Source organism: Pecten maximus, unplaced genomic scaffold (genome assembly GCF_902652985.1).
Source record: "Pecten maximus unplaced genomic scaffold, xPecMax1.1, whole genome shotgun sequence".
Classification (NCBI taxonomy): Eukaryota; Metazoa; Mollusca; class Bivalvia; order Pectinida; family Pectinidae; genus Pecten; species Pecten maximus.
The window spans coordinates 26486-49666 of NW_022979920.1; the positions used below are offsets into that span (position 1 = coordinate 26486).

The window sequence follows — 23181 nt, forward strand, 5'->3', positions numbered from 1 at the left end:
ATCTGAAAATGGTGTTTGCTTTTTTTTTTTTTTTTTTTAAATAATCGATTATTAAAATTTATAATTGATCATTAACCTTTATAATTGATTTACAACAATTTTGAAACAATTTATATTAACTTATATTAATCACGCTTGTTGGCCCGGATGGAAGCAAGAATCAAACCCCGGCCGTCTATAGCTAGTTGAAAGGCAATTCACGTGCATGTGTTACCAATGTGCCACCTGAACACCCCATCGATCATTGGAATTGGTTCAGCAGGATTAAGTTATTGATTATAATCAATAATCATACCAACACTAATGATTGGTGATATATATGGCTAACAACAATACAAAGAATATGTGGGCAGGAGACTCTTGTCTACTATCTGATACAGACGACTCAATTGCACCAATGCAACATCGTTACACAAAAGTTATTATAACTTAATAAGGAAAAAATCAGACTATAGTTAAAATCTTTGTCACTTATTTATTGTTAATGAGTCCACATTTGATAATGATTTCATAGATCAACAGTATTCAGGCAGTAACATAATGCAAACAGTTGATATTTTGAACAATTAATTAATTTGAATTAATTGAATGATAATAAAATCCCTGTGAATATTTAGCATTCAACATTAGTAAGTTGTCAAGCTATATGGAGCTATACACATACATTTTTTGTATGTGTGTATATATTATATATATAGCAGATATTTAACAAGGATCTACTTAATATATATATATACATGTATATGAATTAAAATATTTCAATTAAAAAAAATTATTATCAGAAAAGTTAAGTACATGTATTGAAATAGATGCATTGAACAAGCTAAAGCGATGACTCTCATATTATGAATTCAAATATTGCAATTAAAACAATTTATTATCAGAAAAGTTAAGTACATGAATTGAAATAGATGCATTGAACAAGCGAAAGCGATGACTCAGATTCTCACTTGCTGGTACCTGTATATACATCTTACTTGGCATCAGATTGCACGAGATATATCAAGGAACTTTAAACTAGCAGGGATTCGACTGCGTCTGATACAAAAAGTAATTTCTGTTGAAATTGGGGCATACGATGAAGTCAATTGTATATATATTAATTGAACGAGTAATGAGGAGTATATATATATATTAATCAACATTTTCAAATATATATGCACACAGAAGCACAAATACATAAGACTAGTCATCTATATATACACATGTAAATGTGTTTTGATATATCAAGAATGTAACCTGTATGGGTGGCGAGTGTGTTGCACGTCAACTGGTTTTTAACTATTTCTTATAGTATTCTCGCATACTTTTGTACCCACCTAGGTTATGTGCATTCTGTGGATATGTGCATTATTTGCAGAATACTATCTGGGTGTTGGGTATTTCCCACCTACAGTCCTACACCATAGATATCCACTATAAACTGGCATATAAAAACATGTAAAAGTAAATTTAAAATATATACATGTAATAGGTAGTAATACACTTGGTAACAATCATGTAGACATCTCAAAATTGTTGTGAAGGTAAGTAATAAATGAAACAATAGTTGCACTAGTACTGTTACACTGATCATGATGTATATTGGAAGATATGCGGTTATAGTGAGTAAGCAATATGGTTGTAAGGGTGGCGGGTAGACCCACCTACACCTACCTTAATTTACTCATAAGTCACAGTCTTCCCTTGAACTCACACCTTCTATTCAAAAACTGACTAAAGAAACCCCTAAACATTCTCTTCACATACAGATGTATCAAACTTCATTGTCAGAGTTGTCATCAGCAGGAACAGAAATTCCTTTTCTCAGTCTTTCAACTTTCTTTTCAACAATTTCCACAAAATGACCTCGGTCAATATCAAATGGTGACTTCTTAATATTTCTGAAGTTTTCAAGTTTTCTTCCATTCTGTGGAGTCCAAACCTTTAAAGGGATCAGTGTGTTCAGAACACATTTCACATCATCATTAAAAGAACGCTTTCTGTGATGGGTTTTCTTAACCGGAATGTTCAACATTTCCTGGAAATTACCAACAATATCGTCAATAACTGGGGCTGCTTTAGTTATCGCCACAATAGAATTCTCCGTTTTGTTTGAACCTAACCCTCTAATTAATTCCTTTAATACTTTTACTTCATTTTCTTTCTTAAGATCTGCTGCTTTGTTGTCTCCTTTTTGTCCAGTAGGATTAACAAATGATCCACACCGGACTTTCACAGCCATTTTCTCTGTCAGCATTACTTCAGTCTTGAGAATGTAATCTATACATTCTTCTAAATATTTTGACAAAACCGAGTGACTGAAGAAAATAGGGATACAAAACTTAAGAGTGATGTTCGTACGAAAAGTATCGCCCTCCTTAATGGAATCCTTAAAAGTTAAGAGGACAAAATACCACTGCAAAAGTTGAGTTATGTAATCATTCAATTCATCAGAAGCTGCAACTGTAGAACGGGAAATTGTCACAGGAAGGTTCACTGTTGTTAGTGGAACATCTATAGTCACTCCATTTTCAACCTGCGCAGGCGTAACATTAAACAGGAACATGCTGTTATTGATGTTTAAATGAAATTTCAGCATCCTTCCATCTATGGAACTGTTAACTGTATGCTTGATTCCAAGAACATCCACTGTTAGCAAAACATCAGGCTCCTAAAATTTATAAAAAAGTTAATCATTCAATCATTTTAACAAGGCACTCATGCCCCTTTAACAACCACCTGAAAAAAGACCTAACATTTCCAATGAATATAGATCATTGTGACCATTCATGTCTAATGACCTTGAAATTACATGAACATCTGAGTGAGAGAATTGAAAGGCCTCTCTACCGTCTTTAAAATTTCCTTATAATAATATTAGACCTCAATAGCACTTTGGCTCTAAAGCAATACATTTTTAAAAAATGTATTTAAAATGAATGTAATGCGTACCACCATGTGACAAAACAATGTACCTTTTCTGGAAACAATATCAATAATCCATTGACTACCTCTTCAAGGATTTCAGAAAGGACTTTTTCTTTGTCAGCCTTATGCCTCATTTTCATGTTTTTTGACAGCAATGGATGCTTAGGTTCATCTGATAAATTTTCCATTTGGAAGAAATGTAATATGTACGATAAGAAGTAACCACAGCCAACGGTCATGATGAAGTCTTCATGGGCCTGAAATCAGAAACAAATCCATATCAATTACAACATACTCCAAACAAGATATTATGCACACAAAAAATGGCTCATGTAACACGATATGTAAATTAGCATGTCTATAAATTGTAAAAATGTTTTGTAATCTACGTATATACTGCACTATGTTTTCTAAAAGATGTTATCTATGCATTTATGCTGTATACATATACTATTCAAGATGACAATTATTGATCAAGAGCAGCATTTTGTCATTTTTTTAGAAGACTAACAATATTGAAAGAAAACTGAGTGAACATCACAACAATGTATCTATGATTCCAATATGAAAAGAGGCTAATATGGTCTGAATTATTCACTGGGCTTGTTTACACTAAATCGAATTGCTTTGATAATCCAAACTGAAAGATTTGTATATGATTCCTAGTATATTAACTAGTTCTTACTTCAAAACGTGACTTCACATTCCCGTTTACATTTGATCGCTGAATAAGTATCTTCAGGTTGTAAAGAGTGCCTTTCTCTCTTCCACTGGACTTGTTGAAAAATCTTTTGTACAGTTTCTGATAAAAAAAAGATTAATGTAGTTTATGAACAAATACTGAACGCCTTTACAACATTTCTATAGCTAATGTTCTTGAAGTGTTATTTCCAAAATATGAGGTCAAAATTATATATACATAAAAAAAGACAGAAAAAACACATGTAGCTTTTATTTCTGCACTAGATGTTTACACAAAGCAATGGCTACATTTATGGCTTGAGGACACTTATGACAGGACTTGTGAAAGCTATTTGTACAATTTTGAATTGAATCCCTACTGTCTGACAGCATCTCATGCCAACTGTAAATGAAACCCATCCCTTTGTGTTGACTCTTGATACCTATATAGCTAGTACAACATAAACCATGACTCATTGATTTAATAATTACCTCCAAAAAATCCATCACTGTATGAAACAATTCCACAATCATAGGATCTAAATGCTCTAGTCTGTCTGTTGCTGTCAAAGACCCATCCTGTAGTCCTTTGGCTCCCTGTAACCGCACTCTAGTGAGTTGATCTCCTCCAATGGGCACCTTCAGTCTATCTAGCTCTGCAGCTGAAAATTAAAAATACACACAGGATTACACATAGGGTTTAACGGATTATGTCAAACCAATCGAGGCCTTTTCAATGTTCTTATTAAATATCCAAGGCCCATCTTATCTGTCATCTTGAGAAGGAACAAGAGAAAAAAAAACAACTTATAACTATTCACGTGATCAAAATAAACCTGACATGGTAATTATTTACATTTGTAGGGGAGACATAGACAAAGTTGAATTCAAATGATCAGTGGCCAGGGTTTAACTTATCATAATGAAACCTTATTATTCATGGATTTTCAAGGCCCAGAATGAAATTCAAGGCTTTTCAAGGACCAAGGTGAAATTCAACGCTTTATTGAGGTATACAAACAAACAAGGGTCTTGGATTACAAAATTTGACCCTGACCAAAAACTGACCAGGTCAATTGTATTTTGGTTCCTGAAGACTGTAACTGTAACGTAGACTTACCTCTGCCTGCCTTAATGTACCAGGAAGTCAAATCCTTTTCATAGGACTTCAAAATGTGAATACAATCTGAGTAAGATGTCTCATTCTTCAGTAGGACAGGTAAAACAAAAACCTCTGACTTCTTTGACATTGATTCCTCAAAGTTGTGTGGAATATGTTTTAGAAGAACATTTTCCATCCACTTGAAACCATCAACATACTCGGACAGCAGCCTTCCAAGGATGATTTTCAGTGATTCCTTGTACTTTTGAGATTCACATGCTGATGGAACAAACTGTCTGTATGTTGTAGTGTTTATATTTCCGATTGGTTTGGAGTCATCCAGACTGCTCACACTTACCCTGTCCAATATGAATCAGTGGCAAGAAGTGGTAGTCTTTATTCTTGTTATCCATTCGGATATCGTTTGTCGTAACATACAAGTCCAGATTGTCCCCATTTAGTTTTCCGTTTTCACCATCTGATATCCTTGAAACAATTTTCTCTGTTGTATAGCTGCCAAAGTCTCCGATTAGGTTCCTCTTGGTTTCATGAGACAAAGTGACATGTACTTTATTTAGACATGCAAGTAGCTGTAATAAAAAACAAAGGAAAAATCTAAGTATTTGTCAAATTCTACAGAAACAGGTATCAAAATAAAAATGAAAAAGCTGATGTGCTGTATATGGCTGATGTATGCTATTTGTACATAATACTTAACATAATTAACTCTATAACACAAATACACATAATCATCTTTGTTAATTAAAATATTTCAATCTTGTGAATAACAAGACCTAATAATTACTAATTGAAACATTATAATAGAAATGTTTTTGAAACATCTTTCTTCTTTTTAAGAATTCATTCATTTATCACAGCAATTGTTGATCTTTAAGTCTTTTAATTTTAAAGTAAAGGTTAGCATTAACCATTCTTGGCATATATCACAGAGCATTATACATTTGAGAGGCATTATATGTGCACACAGAACACATACATGTATACAAAATAAAATGAAGAACAAAAACATCAACAAGGAACAAGTCTCCATCCAACAAATGTTTCCTCCATTATATAAAGGAGGCCAAAACTTTGATCAAATTGTCAATAATTATGATGACAACTGCTTGTTACATTTTATTTATTTCCGATATATCTTTTTTTTAAACTGTCTGTACACATACAAATTAGGAAAATTGTGTATAACGTATACACTGATTTTTTTTTCAAAGTTATAAATATTAATAATTTATTTCAGGTAAATTCATTGTAGTACAGATTTTCTGGGGGAAACTGCTTAGCATGTTTTCTGTTGTACTTGATTTCATACTATTTTCTTACCAATTATTCTGTAATATCATTTGAAACTGTCTTATCACGCAAAACCGCTTTTTTAACAACCACACCTGGAAATCAACAAATTTATTGGAACATGAACAAGAAAATAAAACTGCAACAGAAAAAAAGTAAAGAAAAAACTGCATACACATGTACAAAATTTTGATAATTAGTAATTAATATCTTTTAAATGCTTACAGAAAGTGGCCTTATGGCCAAGATATCGCCTCCAAATATTACTATTACATTTAACTGATGTAAATATTTAAAAACCTTACAAGTTACATGTACATGTGTATTTAAAATTGAACAAACAATACATACCACATGTATTCAAAGAAATAAATCAATTACTGATAATACTATTTATTTATACACAACAGAAAAGTCATCTGGCAATTTCGCAAGAGACACTTGAAACAATTGCCTCAGCTATGCAAAACCACCAATTAGGTTCATCAGGTGACCTTAAATTTCAAATATAGTGGCACTGTTGGCCATGGTGGCCATCTTGGATTTCTGAACAACCAAATAAATAAACCACTTGGTGTGGACCATCTCAGGATCATTTCTGGTAAGTTAGAGCTGACTCCCACCGGTGGAATTTGAGAAAAAGTTTGAAATAGGTGTTGTTCAGGAAAACCATGATTGCGCAATCATGTTACAAATGGCCGCCATTGCTGCCATGTCAAGTTTTTACGAGGCCAAAAAAATAACAACACTTTGTTGGCCCTGCTTCCTTAACATCTTCACCAATTTCCAGCTCAATGGCACCAGTGGAACTGGAGAAGTAAGTATAAATGTGTTTTTCAAGATGGCTGTCATGGCAGCCATCTTGGATTTCTGGCCGACCGATAAATAGCTCACGTGGTAAAGGACCATCCAGGATCATTTCTGGTAAGTTAGAGCTGAATTCACCAGTGGAATTTGAGAAGAAGTTGAAAGAGGGTTGTTCAGGGAAACCATGATTGCGCAATATTTACAAAATGGCCCGCCATATGTGCAGGTCTAAAGTTTTTACGGAGGCCAAAAAACTAACACTCACTAGTTTGCTCGCCTTCCTGGACATCTTATCCATTTCCCGCTCAAGGCACCAATGAAAACTGGAGGAAGAAGTTTAAAATGGTTTTCAAGATGGTGGTTATGGTGGCATCTTGGATTTCGGACCGACCCGAAAAAAAACGAAAAATAACAACACTTGCTTCGGGTTCAATCAGGATCATTTCAGGCAAGTTCAGCCAATAGCACGGTGGAAGTTGAGAAGTTTAAATAGGTGTTTTAAGCTGGCCGCTATGGCGGCCATCTTCGATTTCGGATGATCAAAAAATTAACCCACTGGTCGAATCATATCAGGGATAATTTCAGGCAAGTTTCAGCTCATAGCACGGTGTGAAACTTGAGAAAGGTTTAAAGGGGTTTTCAAGATGGAGGCTATGGCGGCATCTTGGACTTTCGGACCGACCGAAAAAATAACAACACTTTGTCGGGTCATATCGGACATCTCAGCAAGTTTCAAATCAATAGACTGGGGGAATTGAGAAGAAGTTTAAAATGTTGTTCAAGATGCGGCTATGGCGCCATCTGGATTTCGGACCGATCGAAAAATAAACAAACACTTGGTCCGGGATCATAGTCAGGATCATTTCAGGCAAGTTTCAGCTCAATAGCACTGGGGAAGTTGGGAGACGAAGTTAAAATGTGTTATTCAAGGATGGCGGCTATTGGCGGCCATTTGGATTTTCGGACTGCTCTAAAAAAATCACAACACTTGGTCGGGTCATCTCAGGATCATTTCTGGCAAGTTTCAGCGCCCCCAACAGCAGTGGTGGAACTTGAGAAGAAGTTTTAACTGGGTTTTTCAAAATGGCGGTATGGCGGCCATCTTGGTTTCGGACCAACCGAAAAAACCAACACTTGGTCAGACCCATCTAGGATATTTCATTGTTTTACTGGCAAGTTTCATGTGAATCCTACTGGTGGAACTTAAGAAGATTAAAATGTGAAAAGTTTACGGACGGCGGACGGCGGACGCGCACGGCGCGCACGGCGGACGGCGGACGACGGGACAGGGACGAAGCCGATGGGTCAGTCCTGAGGTCATCCTGGGACACCTTCGGTCAGATGAACTAACAAGGATATTGATAAAACTGTTTTGTAGTATATATTGTAACTTTTAGTGCATCCTTTGTTTGAAAACTTTTGGTGTAAAAATGGAAATTAAACAAATCATGAGTATTGTCCAGACCAAAAGTTATCAAACTTTATAGTCAATATGGCACAGTAAAAGTTTCAGTATGACCAAATGTTCACTAATTACTGTACATAAAAAAATGTGATGATGATAGCTTTATTTTAATTTATGTACATTTCACAGTCATTCAGCACTTATATGTACAAGCAGTGATGTAATTCTCTTTAATTAAATTTGAAAAAATAACTTTTTTCTAAATCTTTTTTGCTGTTCGAAACCGAGAGGCATGCACCCTTTAAAATTGAATATGAAACTTGCAGATACTGAAAAACAAATTACTATCAAAAATGTTACCAAATTATAAGCATGGATCTAATACCAACAGTGATGTCAGTATACGCTTGCATGCACAAGCCTTAACATTCCTAGAGTGCTTATCTACCATATATGATGGAATAGTTCCATTTTTGACTCTGCAGTAATTTTGTTACCTACAAAACATGAAACAATCCTTTAATAATAACTTTTATTCCTGTTTTGTTTTTGAAGACCACCGCTAAATAATTTTATCTTTTGACAATCTTCAACTTTTGGTATTTGAACAAAAATATAAACATACCTGTAAATAAAGTATGTCTTTTCTTCTACGGTACATACTCTACGAACATTATGATTTCTGCAGCAGTTGCATCAATCATGACTGGATTATATACATGTACTGTTACATACCAAGAGCAAGTGAATAAAACTTGGAAAAAGTTCTGGGCATTTATCGTTGCACCTTCTGCAGCAATCTCGAACCAGCCTTCTCACATAGGTCCTTACAATCTTGATTGAATAAAACACTTCGCCCAAGCCGTGCAAACATCTTCAATGAGTTCCATCATACAGGCAAAATAATCACACTGCAGTCTTCAGTGTGAATTCTTCATCTTTAATACAAACGTGTTTTGGAGCAATATCGATAAACATATACATGTTATACATATACACTTCAATGATAAAAGCTACTAGCTTAGTTTTGTCTCTCCCAAAAACACTTTTTATTTTTTTCTGTCTAAACCGTTTCTTTCTCATTTTTTGTACTGTGCTATATCTGTCTGTTTGTGATGATGACATTATATGAGCAATAGAGTAATAAGTGGGTCACTGTAATACTTCCAATGTTTCACCCCTTATACAAGGTTAAATTGGACTATATTACAACATTGTAAATGAGGACATAGATTAATCAGGTAATACCCAAGATAAAACAAATCTTTCAATAGACAACTCAATCATAAGAGTAGTCCTAACCTGTAGGTATGTTCAATTTGGGATCCGCACTAGTGTATCTGATTGGAAACACTTTACTACTGTTACGCGTTGTTCAGATAACGCTTGAACTCCGTGGGGAAGAGGTTCGACAATCTCAAAACGAACGCTGGCGAGATTTTTTTACGGGAACTGGTTAGATAGAGATATTTTCAATTTTTCTACAGACGGACAAAAGTGTTTCAGCTACCGATGAAGAATTGCCGATGGTGGGTTTTGCTCATTCGTTTCGTCTAATAAGAACTTGCCTACACGTTTTAACCACATGTCTTTTTAAGGTAGAGCACTTGAACTCCTTAGGCAGAAGTACAGACAGAACACTTCCTTACTACGTCCTTCTCGATGGTAAACTCCAGTAAATGTTTGTATTACCTGGAGATAGTGTCTTTGTAGCAGTGGACCTTTACCCAACAGTGGCCCTTCGGTTTTCTTTGTAGCAAAGCATCCGTTGTATTGGGCAAAACAATTTTCACGGGTGTTGTATCCATGGACGCAAGCCATGTTTACCCCCCCGTATCGGTAACTTGAAAGTAGTTCCCAATATGGCGACGACCGTGATACAATCCGAGGTTAGATGACCGTAGAAGGAATCGGCCGAGGTGTTTCGAATGCAGAGATACGGAAGAAAATTTTTTTTTTGGTGTATCGTTGCCTATATTTTTGATAAAAGTAGCACTCGTACGACCACATACCTGTACATTCTAACTTAGGGGACTCCCTCGTCTTCACCGGAAGTGACGCGGTATGAGCAACACCACCATAACGAGTCGTAACACAAATGGCAAACGATAAACATGGCACTCTCTAGAAAGCATCGTAGAGAATCGCGATCGGGCAGAGAAAAAGAAATAGACTTTACACGATATTAAGAACCCTTTCAATCAGCAACGGATTTTGTTGTGTAAGTTCATTTGGAGTTGTTTGGCAAGTTCTCGTCATTAAAGGGCGGAGTTGTTTGTGGTGGCAGGTGCGGCAACACAGAGGTAATGGCGTCTCCGGTCCAGACCTTCCCTGCAGACACTTAAGACATTCAATGCATGGAAAAGGTTAGTGAGGCTGACTAGAGCAGAGGGAGAACCAACTAAACATAGTGCTATATGCAGTGAACATTTAATCCTAATTGTTGTGATGCACATTGAGATCAAGGCGAACGAACTTGGGTTTCTCCCTAGAGAAGACTAAACCCAGATCAGTGCCGTCTATCTACCCTAGGAGAGATCTGATGATTTGAACGAGGCGTTGTGTCTCACTGTCACGCAAAAGACAGCAAAGAGGAGCCTCCGCGAAACGAGAACGTGCCAGGGTAAGAATATCCCGATTGTATTTTTAAATATTATAATTCATTATAAACGTGCCTTTTGTAGACATACCACAGGCCTATTATCAGTACTGGCATATAGGAATGTGCAGTACTGTCAGTGTAACAAGAAATAAAAAACACCCATATTATTCAAGAAGACTATAAACAGCAGTCTTCAAAAAAATTGGATCATATTTTAATTTATATCGCTTATTTTGTTCGTATTTTTGGACTGCATTCAAGTGCATTTTACAAAAAATTGTTTTGTTGTTTTTTTTGATTTTTGCACTGACCAAGTTCATTTTCCTGCAGTGGTTTTTTATACTGGAGACATTGAATTTGGGAATTAATGGGTTTTTTATTGTACAGGTCATATCTGAAATGAGTTAAAGTTCCACAAAGCACAGGTACACCGGTTACCCTTTGTGATGATGAATCCAGATGCTATGACCAGTGTTCAGATATTGTTATCGCCAACCAATAGTGATAAAGATGGTGTGTTTTCAGAACAGAATATACGGATGACTGATTATTATGCGTTGTATAATGATAGGATGGTAGATGGTGTACCAAATACATAAAACTCACAAAAGCACATATCGGCGAAATTTTCAATAAGATCTATTAGCATAGATGTAAAAGATAAAATCAAATGTTTACGAAGATTTGTATATGGTACAAATCATTTTTGTCCTATTATTACAATCTAATCAGTGATAATTGATCATCATTGATACTCGGCTACATGTAAAAACACGAATAAGCATCCTATTTGATATAATGATATTGATGAATTATTATTGCTTTTATATTATGTTATCATAATAGAATGCAGCCCACTCCCCAAGTGTACACCTGAAAAGCCGAAAGTTTCTATGTTGACAAGAAAAACACAAGGTTTAAAGTGCAGAGTCAAAACCAAAGCAAAGGTATGGTCCTTGTTACAAGTAGTAAGATATTCAGTGTTCATTTTGAAAATGCAGATGGAATTATTACATATTCGTCTTGAACTACATTTAAGGTTATTCTAATATAATGTTTTTTTCAAGTTTTTGTATGCCTTGCCCTGGGGGGTATATATAAATAGGGTACAGGTTTTAGGTATAGTGTCGAGGGGGAAAAACTCAGTATCAATTTCTTTTTTGCGTTAAGGTATTTGTGTTGGATGATACTTCTCCGTTTGTGCGCAGCATAGGAATTCAATGTATTGTTATCCAATGCAACCTTCAAAAAGATGTTGAGACTCCCAGCACCAAGGAAGCCAGAGCCTCCCTCATCCGAACAACCACCAGATGATATGATATCACCCTTAGTGATACCAGCTCATCATCCGATTGGCGATATGTCAAAATCTAAAGGAACTATAAAACCTTCAAGGACCGAATATTACGCTATCATGCTGACCACAACATGCCCTGAGATGCCGTGAGACTCCTTAAAGAGATAAAGCATGCATGTCCAGAAACAAGTGATAGCGATAATAAGCCACAGAAGCCAGCAGCTGGGCGATATTACAATGACTAAAAATAGTAACCACCTTAATCTCATAAAGTAGAGTCAGTCCTAATATAGTTAATAAATCATAGATTGAAAACACAATAAATTTCAAGTACAAAAATGGGGATAAAACCATTCTTACATAATGTATTTTTCTATGAAAACAAGTATATATTTATTTATATTTAATGGGAACGTTCTTTATTCGACAGCTTGGATTTTTTTTTTTACTAACTTGGCTGGCCATGCCAAAACAGGAAAACTGAAACTGATGGGACATCGGTTTCTCAGGGGGTTCTTTTAAGTGAAATGATTTTAATGTTTTCCGGTCACTAACTCGGTTCTCAATAGTTCTCGAAAAAAAGATATTATGGAGTGGACAATGATATTCAATCTGGAATTATTAATTTGATTTTGAGATTTCTGTCCTGAAAAATATAGTTGAAATGTATGTCTTGACCTTGACGAAAATTAATCCCAATGAAAAGGTGGAGAAATCCTGGGCAGTCAGCTATTAGGGACGCTTCGCTTTGTTGAACAGCAAGAGCCATCACGTGACCATTAGTCAGCTGTGATAACTATCAGGAGTATTCTGATATTCAAGCTCCTGAAGGAAACGGACAGAGATGCGGGGCCCTCTCCAACATGACCCACGAAGAGATTTTATTATTATAGAACCGGGAAACGAAGGCTAACGATCATAAAGGTAATTTTGACATGTAAAAGTAGTTATAAGAAAATATTAGGGATCTCTGATTGGAAATTATTTTAAACCTGAAAAAATTGAGTAGTTAAATATGATGCGTTACCAGAATACAAAAACGCAAGTCCCCCCATAGAAATCTGGCATTACATGTCACAAAATTACCTAATGAGTTATATTAAAACCCAAAGTCCCGTAACTCTTCCACATCCACACGATACATGAAAGATGGGCTATTAATCAAAGGATTATAAGATCCTTGTTATGTGTGGATGTAGATAGGAAATACACTAAAACGCATAATGAAGTATATTTTTCTCTCATTGCACAACCACCATTTCTGGCAAAAGGTATCTTTATTAGACGTTTTGCCAAAAAACTTATGATATCATTGAAAGAAATCATACCAAAGTGTTAAATACTAGAAGCTTTCACACAATTTCATTACTTTTATGCTTATAGTGGTTGACGAAATAATATGTTGCCGACAAAAAAAACTTTGTATTCTCCAGTGACAGGTATTCTTCTAAAACAAATGAGTACCGTCGCTGTCATTGCAATTGCATTCATTGTCCATGCGATTGTTAGTCTCGACGCATATAAGTAATTTTGGCAAACTTCGTGTTTAAACAGCGAACAGTGACTCGCATACGAGAAATATTCGATCTTTTTTGGACAAGGATTAAATGTGTATAACCGGTTTCCTTGATGGGATGACGAAAGTCTGGCCGTTGAGTAAACGCGATTCTATTCGAAGACTTGGGTGGCAGTGAGTTTTCCTGTTTTCTGATTACACAAAATGTAGGACTCAATAATCTTATACGATTGCAATTGTATCTAAATAATAATTTAGGGAATCCAGCACACGGTGTTTTCACAGCCCTTGGGAGGATGTGTTGTAAAACTGTGTTGTAAACTAAGGGCAGTTCACGGCAAGTCGATATTAGATATCTGTTGAAACAGGTGGCATTCTTGATGACCTCCCAGTTTACTGTGATAATGTTGATTTCTATCTAGTTGACCTGGAAATGAAATATGTTGGATTACTAAACATTCAAAATTGTAATGCCTTCATGTGATCTAGAGGATCTAGTGACTTTGTTGTGGCGGTTTTTTTATGCCTGCAGGTAGGGCGTAAGACGTAAGAAGAATTGTACCGGCTGCCCCCATTGCATGATAGTAAGAGGCGACTACTAACTAGGGATTATCTTTTCTCTTCTTCTTAACAACTTTCTTCGTCCTAATGCCTCACTCTTGGCCTTTAGTTGAGCGTTCGACGCTGTGATGAAGGTTTTGGGTTCTGTCCCCTAAGGACGGCCTCCCGTGCGTGCGACAGCATGGGTTGGGGGGGTGCGTGCGTATTGGGTTTTGGAAGGCCTGTGGTACGTGCGTGTTAAGTCTCTTGTGATAGGCCGGAACTTTTGCGATTTAAAGCTGCTACCATATGAAGCATACTGCCGAAGGACAGCCGAGCACACCACCCCATCGGTCACAGTTATACTGACACCGGGCGCAACCAGTCGTACCACTCCAAAGTGTGAGCGCAAGGCCGGAGCAGCAGCAAATAACCTTTTTTAAGATGTTTGTCTCGGCTAGGGAACAGAACCAAAAGCCTTCTCACAGGGGCGGAGAACGTCATCTTAAGGCCAAAAGGGAGGCAGTTGTCCAGGTCAAGGGAGACGTAAAGGAAGAAGAAATGTTGGTAAGAAGAGAAAAGTAAGATCCCAAATTTGGTCGCTCTTACGATCATGCAAATAGGGAATAGTTCCGAGTTAGTCTCCCTTGCGAACCTCTTTAAAAAAAGAGGTAAAAATACATACTTGTTTACCGGTTGGTAGGGCCCAAATGGAGGCGTGCCCAATTATCGTCTGATAGTTTTCGCTTGATCTTAAAACCAGGATTTCAATGAAGGTGTCGAAAGTGAAGAGCTATCTGAAGGCACGGGGTATGACAGGTCACGATCCCGGAGTTCCTGCTGCCCAATGCACTGACATGCCGTGATGACTCCTTAAGAGATAAAGCATGCATGTCCAGAAACACGTGATAGCTATAATAAGCCACAGCTAGCCAGCAGCTGGGAGATTACCACTGACTAAAATAGTAACCACTAATCTCATAAAGTAGAGTCAGCCTAATATTAGTTACCATACATATAGATTGAAAACAATTAAAATTTTCAAGTACAAAATGGGGATAAACCCATCTTACACTAATGTATTTTTCCTATGAAAACAATTATATATTTATTTATATTTAATGTGAAACGTTCTTTATCGAAGCTTGGATTTTTTTTACTAACTTTGCTGGCCATGCCAACAGACAACATGAAACTGATGGGACATCGGTTTCAGTGGGGTTATTTAAGCTGAAATTGATTTTAAATGTTTCGGTCACTTACTCGGTTCAATAGTTCTCGAAAAAAGAATATTGGACGTTTCAATGATATTCAATCTGGAATTATTAATTTTGATTTTGAGATTTCTGTCCTGCCAAAAATATATTTGAATCGTATTTTCTTACCTTGAAGACACTCTCATCCCCACTGAAAGGTGGAGAAACTCCTGGGCAGTCAGCTATTCGGACGCTGTCAGCTTTGTTGACAGCAAGAGCCATGACCATTAGTCAGCTGATAACTATCAGGAGTATGCTGATATTCAAGCTCCTGATAGGAAACGGACAGAGATGCGGGGCCATCTCCAACATGACCCACGAAGAGTTTGATAGAAGAACCCGGAAAGAAGGGCTAACGATCATAAAGGTAATTTTTACATGTAAAGTAGTTAAAGAAAATATTATGGATCTTGTATTGGAAATATTTTTAAACCTTGATAAATTTAGTAAATATGATGAGTTACCAGAATATCCAAAACGCAAGTATAGACATCGGCATTACATGTCACAAAATTACCTTAATGAGTATATTAAAAACCAGTCCCGTACACTCTTCACATCCACACGATACATGAAAGATGGCTATTAATCAAAGGATTATAAGACTCTTTATTATGTGTGGATGTAGTATAGGATACATAAACGCATAATGAAAGTATATTTTTCTCTCATATCACAACCACATTTCTGGCAAAGGTATCTTTATTAGACGTTTTGCCAAAAATACTTATGATATCATGAAAGATCATACCAAAGTTAAATAAACTAGAAGCTTTCACACAAATTTCATTACTTTTATGCTATAGTGGTTGACGAAATAATATTTTGCCGACAAAAAAAACTTTGTATTCTCCAGTGACAGTTATTCTTATAAAACAATGCGTACGTCGCTGTCATTGAAATTGCATTCATTGTCCATGCGATGTTCGTCTCGACTGCCATATAAGATAATTTTGGCAACTTCGTGTTTTAAACCAGCGAACAGTGACTAGATACTAGAATATTCGATCTTTTTTGTGACAAAGGATTAAATGTGTATAACCGGTTTCCTTGATGGGATGACGAAGGTATGGCCGTTGATAACGACGATCATATTCGAAGACTTGGTTGGCAGTTAGTTTTCCTGTTTTTCTGATTACACAAATGTAGACTCAATTAATCTTATACGATTGCAATTGTATAAATAATAATTTAGGGAATACATGCACAAGGTTTGTTTCAAAGGCCCTTGGGATGGATGTGTAACACTGTGTAACTAAGGCAGTCACGGCAGTCGATATTAGATATCTGTTGAAACAGTGGCATTTCCTTTGTATGACCTCCCAGGTTTACTGGATACATGTTGATTTCTACTCTAGTTGACATGGAAATGAAATATGTTGGATTATCTAACATTCAAAATGTAATGCCTTTCATGTGATCTAGAGGATCTAGTGACTTGTGTGGCGGTTTTTTCTGCCCTGCAGGTAGGGCGTAAGAATTGTACCTGCTGCCCCCATTGCATGATCGTAAGAGGCGACTAAATTTGGGATCTTATCTTTTCTCTTCTTTCTTAACAACTTTCTTCTTCCTAATGCCTCACTTTTGGCCTTTAGTTGAGCGTTCGCCGCTGTGATGAAGGTTTTGGGTTCTGTCCCCTAAGGACGGCCTCCCGTGCGTGCGACATGCATGTGTGTGGTGGGTGCGTATGTGTGTTTTGGAAGGCTGTGGTATGTGCGTGTTAAGTCTCCTTGTGATAGGCCGGAACTTTTGCCGATTTAAAGTGCTACCATACTGAAGCATACTGCCGAAGACACCGAGCAACACAACCCATCCGGTCACATTATACTGACAACGGGCAAACCAGTCGTCCCACTCCAAATGTGCTGAGCGCTAAGCCGGAGCAGCAACTACCATTTTTTAAGACTGGTATGTCTCGGCTAGGGAACAGAACCAAAAGCCTTCCTCACAGGGGCGAACGCTCATCTTAAGGCCAAAAGTGAGGCAGTGTCAAGGGAGACGTAAGGAAGAAGAAAGTTGTTAAGAAGAGAAAAGATAAGATCCCAAATTTAGTCGCCTCTTACGATCATGCAATAGGGAAGTTCCGAGTTAGTCTCCCTTTGCGAACTCTTTAAAAAAAGAGGTAAAAATACACTACTTGTTTACCGGTTGGTAGGGCCAAAATGGAGGCGTAGCCCAATTATCGTCTGCTAGTTTTCGCTTGATCTTAAAACCATGGATTCAATGAATGTGTCAGAACTGAAGAGCTATCTGAAGGCACGGGGTATGACAGTCACCGATTATAAGACAAACCAGCTAGTCAGACTTGCGGAATTGGCGAACGAGATGGAATTACCAGTGATCACCGGGCCCGATTTGACAACAGAACAGTGTCAACACGCAGCGAGAGTAAAGGTACCGGATATAAAGCATCTGTCGGAGTGGTCCGCGGATCTTTCTCACATGCCAGACGTTGAACTTTCTGATATTTTTGTATACTTGGTCCAGTGTGGGTGGGACGGTGAACGTCTTCGCCGTTGGAAGTCCAGTCACGGCTACATGTTGAACAAAGACGGCCACGTCTGTAACGTACAGCTATGTGTTGATTGCGGAAAAGGGTACGAGTCCGTTGTTGTAGTTAGTGGTCAGTGTGTCAGAGAGACCAGCATATCAGAAAAACCTTACCACGTCTGGTTAGCCCTGGAAAAGACCGGTGGTATTTTGACATCAGGATGTGAATGTCCAGCGTAAGAACATGTATTTTTATGTATTATTACACAGATAAAATATTTAGTTATTTCAATGTATTTATGATTTATACAACACAAGTAACATAACAAATGATACAGATATTTAAAAAATATTTATTCCGTGTCATATTGTTATTGGAATGGCATGTAATATTTCACTTAGTTTACATATTTGTAGATCTGAATATTGACATGAAAATAAAATATTTTAAAATAAACAAATTAGGATACATGTAAAATGCATGCATGCTTAGTCCTACATGTATATATTTTTGATATTGTAATTGAATCACTTACAAAAGTTGCCTAAACAATTTTTTGAACCAATGCTAATTTAAAGCTACTACATTTTATAGTAAAAAATATTTTTCTTTCTAACATTTTCAGAAATGACGGCTTTTGCAAGCATGTTGTTAGCTGTTGCACTTGGGGGTTTCTGACTGGTTTTGGACGCCATGTAGACAGGAGCACAGAAGTCTGCACTGATAAGGTGTGTGAATGGGACAAACCGAGGAAAGTGTCACGCCCCCCCCCCCCCCCCCCCCCCCCCCCCCCCCCCCCCCCCCCAAAACGGATGACATCCCATCGGGAAAACCTACCTGTAGACCAACACTTCCATATACCCTAAAATAACCAAAAAAACCCCCTTTTTTAAAATTTTTGAAAAGGGTTTTTCCCCCTTTTTAAAATTTTTTCCCCAAAAAAAGGGTTTTGCACGTTAAAATTTTAAAAAAGGGGGTTTTGCCCCCAAAAAAAAAAAAAAAAAAAAAAAACCCCAAAAAAAAAAATTTTTTTTTAAAAAAAAAAAACCCCTTTTTTTTTTTAATTAAAAAAAAAAAAAAAAAAAAAAAAAAAAAAAAAAAAAAAATTTTTTTTTTAAAAAAAACCCCCAAAAAAAAAACCCCCCCCCCCCCAAAACTGGATGACATCCCCATCAGTGAAAACCTACCTTGTAGACCAACACGTTCCAAGATACTCTGTCTCTACAAATCACCAAAAATGACTGACCGAGAGGTGGAAAAGGCCTTATACCGATTAGTCAAAGGTGAGGAAAACCCAGATCACTGAATCTCTTACGCCTCCTTCTGATGATGAAAGTGACTATGATGAACCAAAGCCAGTCTCCATATCAGAGTGTGTTCACATTTTTTCAGCAAGTTATTCAGGTGATACTGGGAATTTTTTAAGCTTTCTGAAATCTCAGGTAACTGGATTATTGCAAACAAGTATCACAGCTAACCATCGGTCAACTGAGAATTGTACCTGCTGCCCCCATTGCATGATCGTAAGAGGCGACTAAATTAGGAATCTTATCTTTTCTCTTCTTCTTAACAACTTTCTTCTTCCTAATGCCTCACTTTGGCCTTTAGTTGAGCGTTCGCCGCTTGTGAGGAAGGTTTTGGGTTCTGTCCCCTAAGGACGGCCTCCCGTGCGTGCGACATGCATGTGTTGTGGTGGGTGCGTATGTGTGTTTTGGAAGGCTGTGGTATGTTCGTGTTAAGTCTCCTTGTGATAGGCCGGAACTTTTGGCCGATTTAAAGTGCTACCATACTGAAGCATACTGCCGAAGACACCGAGCAACACAACCCATCCGGTCACATTATACTGACAACGGGCAAACCAGTCGTCCCACTCCAAATGTGCTGAGCGCTAAGCCGGAGCAGCAACTACCATTTTTTAAGACTGGTATGTCTCGGCTAGGGAACAGAACCAAAAGCCTTCCTCACAGGGGCGAACGCTCATCTTAAGGCCAAAAGTGAGGCAGTGTCAAGGGAGACGTAAGGAAGAAGAAAGTTGTTAAGAAGAGAAAAGATAAGATCCCAAATTTAGTCGCCTCTTACGATCATGCAATAGGGAAGTTCCGAGTTAGTCTCCCTTTGCGAACTCGTCAAAAAAAGAGGTAAAAATACACTACTTGTTTACCGGTTGGTAGGGCCAAAATGGAGTCGTAGCCCAATTATCGTCTGCTAGTTTTCGCTTGATCTTAAAACCATGGATTCAATGAATGTGTCAGAACTGAAGAGCTATCTGAAGGCACGGGGTATGACAGTCGCCGATTATAAGAAAAACCAGCTAGTCAGACTTGCGGAATTGGCGAACGAGATGGAATTACCAGTGATCACCGGGCCCGATTTGACAACAGAACAGTGTCAACACGCAGCGAGAGTAAAGGTACCGGATATAAAGCATATGTCGGAGTGGTCCGCGGATCTTTCTTACATGCCAGACGTTGAACTTTCTGATATTTTTGTATACTTGGTCCAGTGTGGGTGGGACGGTGAACGTCTTCGCCGTTGGAAGTCCAGTCACGGCTACATGTTGAACAAAGACGGCCACGTCTGTAACGTACAGCTATGTGTTGATTGCGGAAAAGGGTACGAGTCCGTTGTTGTAGTTAGTGGTCAGTGTGTCAGAGAGACCAGCATATCAGAAAAACCTTACCACGTCTGGTTAGCCCTGGAAAAGACCGGTGGTATTTTGACAGCAGGATGTGAATGTCCAGCGTAAGAACATGTATTTTTATGTATTATTACACAGATAAAATATTTAGTTATTTCAGTGTATTTATGATTTATACAACACAAGCAACATAACAAATGATACAGATATTTAAAAAATATTTATTCCGTGTCATATTGTTATTGGAATGGCATGTAATATTTCACTTAGTTTACATATTTGTAGATCTGAATATTGACATGAAAATAAAATATTTTAAAATAAACAAATTAGGATACATGTAAAATGCATGCATGCTTAGGTCCTACATGTATATATTTTTGATATTTTTAATTGAATCACTTACAAAAGTTGCCTAAACAATTTTTTGAACCAATGCTAATTTAAAGCTACTACATTTTATAGTAAAAAATATTTTTCTTTCTAACATTTTCAGAAATGACGGCTTTTGCAAGCATGTTGTAGCTGTTGCACTTGGGGTTTCTGACTGGTGTGGACGCCATGTAGACAGGAGCACAGAAGTCTGCACTGATAAGGTGTGTGAATGGGACAAACCGAGGAAAGTGTCACGCCCCCCAAAACTGGATGACATCCCCATCAGTGAAAACCTACCTGGTGGACCAACACGTTCCAGATACTCTGTCTCTACAAATCAACCAAAAATGACTGACCGAGAGGTGGAAAAGGCCTTATACCGATTAGTCAAAGGTGAGGAAACCCAGATCACTGAATCTCTTACACCTCCTTCTGATGATGAAAGTGACTATGATGAACCAAAGCCAGTCTCCATATCAGAGTGTGTTCACATTTTTTCAGCAAGTTATTCAGGTGATACTGGGAATTTTTTAAGCTTTCTGAAATCTCGGGTAACTGGATTATTGCAAACAAGTATCACAGCTAACCATCGGTCAAACTGAGAATGACGACTGGTTCTTATACAGGCATGGAAGACTAACAGCATCACAGTTCGGAATAGCAGCTTCTTACAAGGGAAACAATCCAAATAACTATATTGTAGATGCAATCTTCTGCTGCTCCCCTCCTCCCTGAGGCAGGGCTTGTTAGGGGACACTACACTGTATAATAGGTATATCTGGAGTATACAAATTGCTGTAGCATGTTATATACAAATGTACCCAAAGAAATATACATTATATATTTACATGGCCTTTTAGTCTCTGTCATTAATTCCGTATGCTATTATAAAGATAACCAATTAAGGTCCCAACAGAACCCTGGATCCCCCGAACCTGGGTTGTGACCGTGTACACACGTGTGGGGGAAATCCCTTACGCGTGTGACGGAAACGACGTTCTTTTACATAAATAAATGTTCTTGTGATTACTTAATTAAATCTGGAAAAGTTGGATCAAAATCTGTATAAAAACTACATTACCGTATGTGTAGATATGTTTTGTTATAATAAATAGGCTCTGGTTGCATTCAAGATCAATGTAAAATGAAATATACGTCTTCTGTGGGATGGTACCAAACGATTGGTTCCACAATAAAATCCTAGCCGATGCTATAGATCAAATGTCTCCCAACAAATGACTTTTATCGATAAAGAAAGCACCAATTACCCCTTTTATTAACAATACTTACATGCTCAACATGGGTCAAGTTGACGTAATTTGCTATGAGGGTGTTAGGTCATTTCGTCCCAACGAAGTCAGGTTATTTCGTCCCAACGAAGTCATTTAGCCACATTTTTGGTACACGAGTGATTAGACTTGTTATGACTTGTTCGACATCAACAAACCTGCTCGTATAAGGTATTTTAGGGTTTAATATCGTTAACTGATTGCTATGATTATAAATGGTGGCAACAAATAACATAATTATGACCTCGGCTATCCAAAGCAAGGAGTGGTACTATAATGATTCTGACAAAACAAATATCTGTTTTTGTCTATTTTTAGTAACCCTATATGGACGTGGCCTGGATGCCATTGTGAACTTAAGTGTTGGCGTGGCCTTGATGATTGGGACAAAAGCTAATTAAGGTGTCCTGAAGATTTTGTTATAGATGATTGCTAGATAACGTAAAATATCTACAGAACTGCGGCATAGTTATGCACATTTTGCCATTTTCGAGATGGACGATTTCGACCACGACGCGAATGCCATTCGTCCTAGATAGTGACCATTTATTTACCTAAGGCGTCACACCTGTAAAACATCCGCCATATTGTAAATGTTGTAGGCGGGGTCAGGAGACGAGAGTTCGCCACACAAAAACACTTCGCATTGGTGTTATTTTTTCCAGAATGTACAGTTGGACAATGCTTGAATTTAAACAGTGGCCAACAATCGACTCCTGGTCACGCATTCGGGTTCTATCGCCGGATTAGTCGGAAGTGTAAGCTAACAACACAGCGCCATGTTCTATAATTACAAATTCCTGGACTATACGTCGAAGACTATCCATATACACGCCTCACATGTCTTCTCACCAAACAGAGGCTTTACGTGGTCTTACATCAATCTATTAATCCAACTCCAGGTTCTTCAAATTAAAGGTTTTAATTAGACAGCATTATTAAAGGTACAATTCATAGACAC

The 23181-nt window shown here is 37.4% G+C and overlaps 1 protein-coding gene across 1 annotated transcript; it reads right to left on the reverse strand.

Annotated features, from left to right (window-relative positions):
* Positions 1-517: 517 nt before the first annotated feature.
* On the reverse strand, positions 518-15649 carry LOC117319310. Its single transcript, XM_033874141.1, is given in 7 exon segments — positions 518-2653; positions 2958-3167; positions 3596-3712; positions 4084-4253; positions 4712-5067; positions 5069-5283; positions 15557-15649. Coding segments are annotated over 7 exon segments (2058 nt in total). The 3' UTR covers positions 518-1756.
* Positions 15650-23181: the final 7532 nt, after the last annotated feature.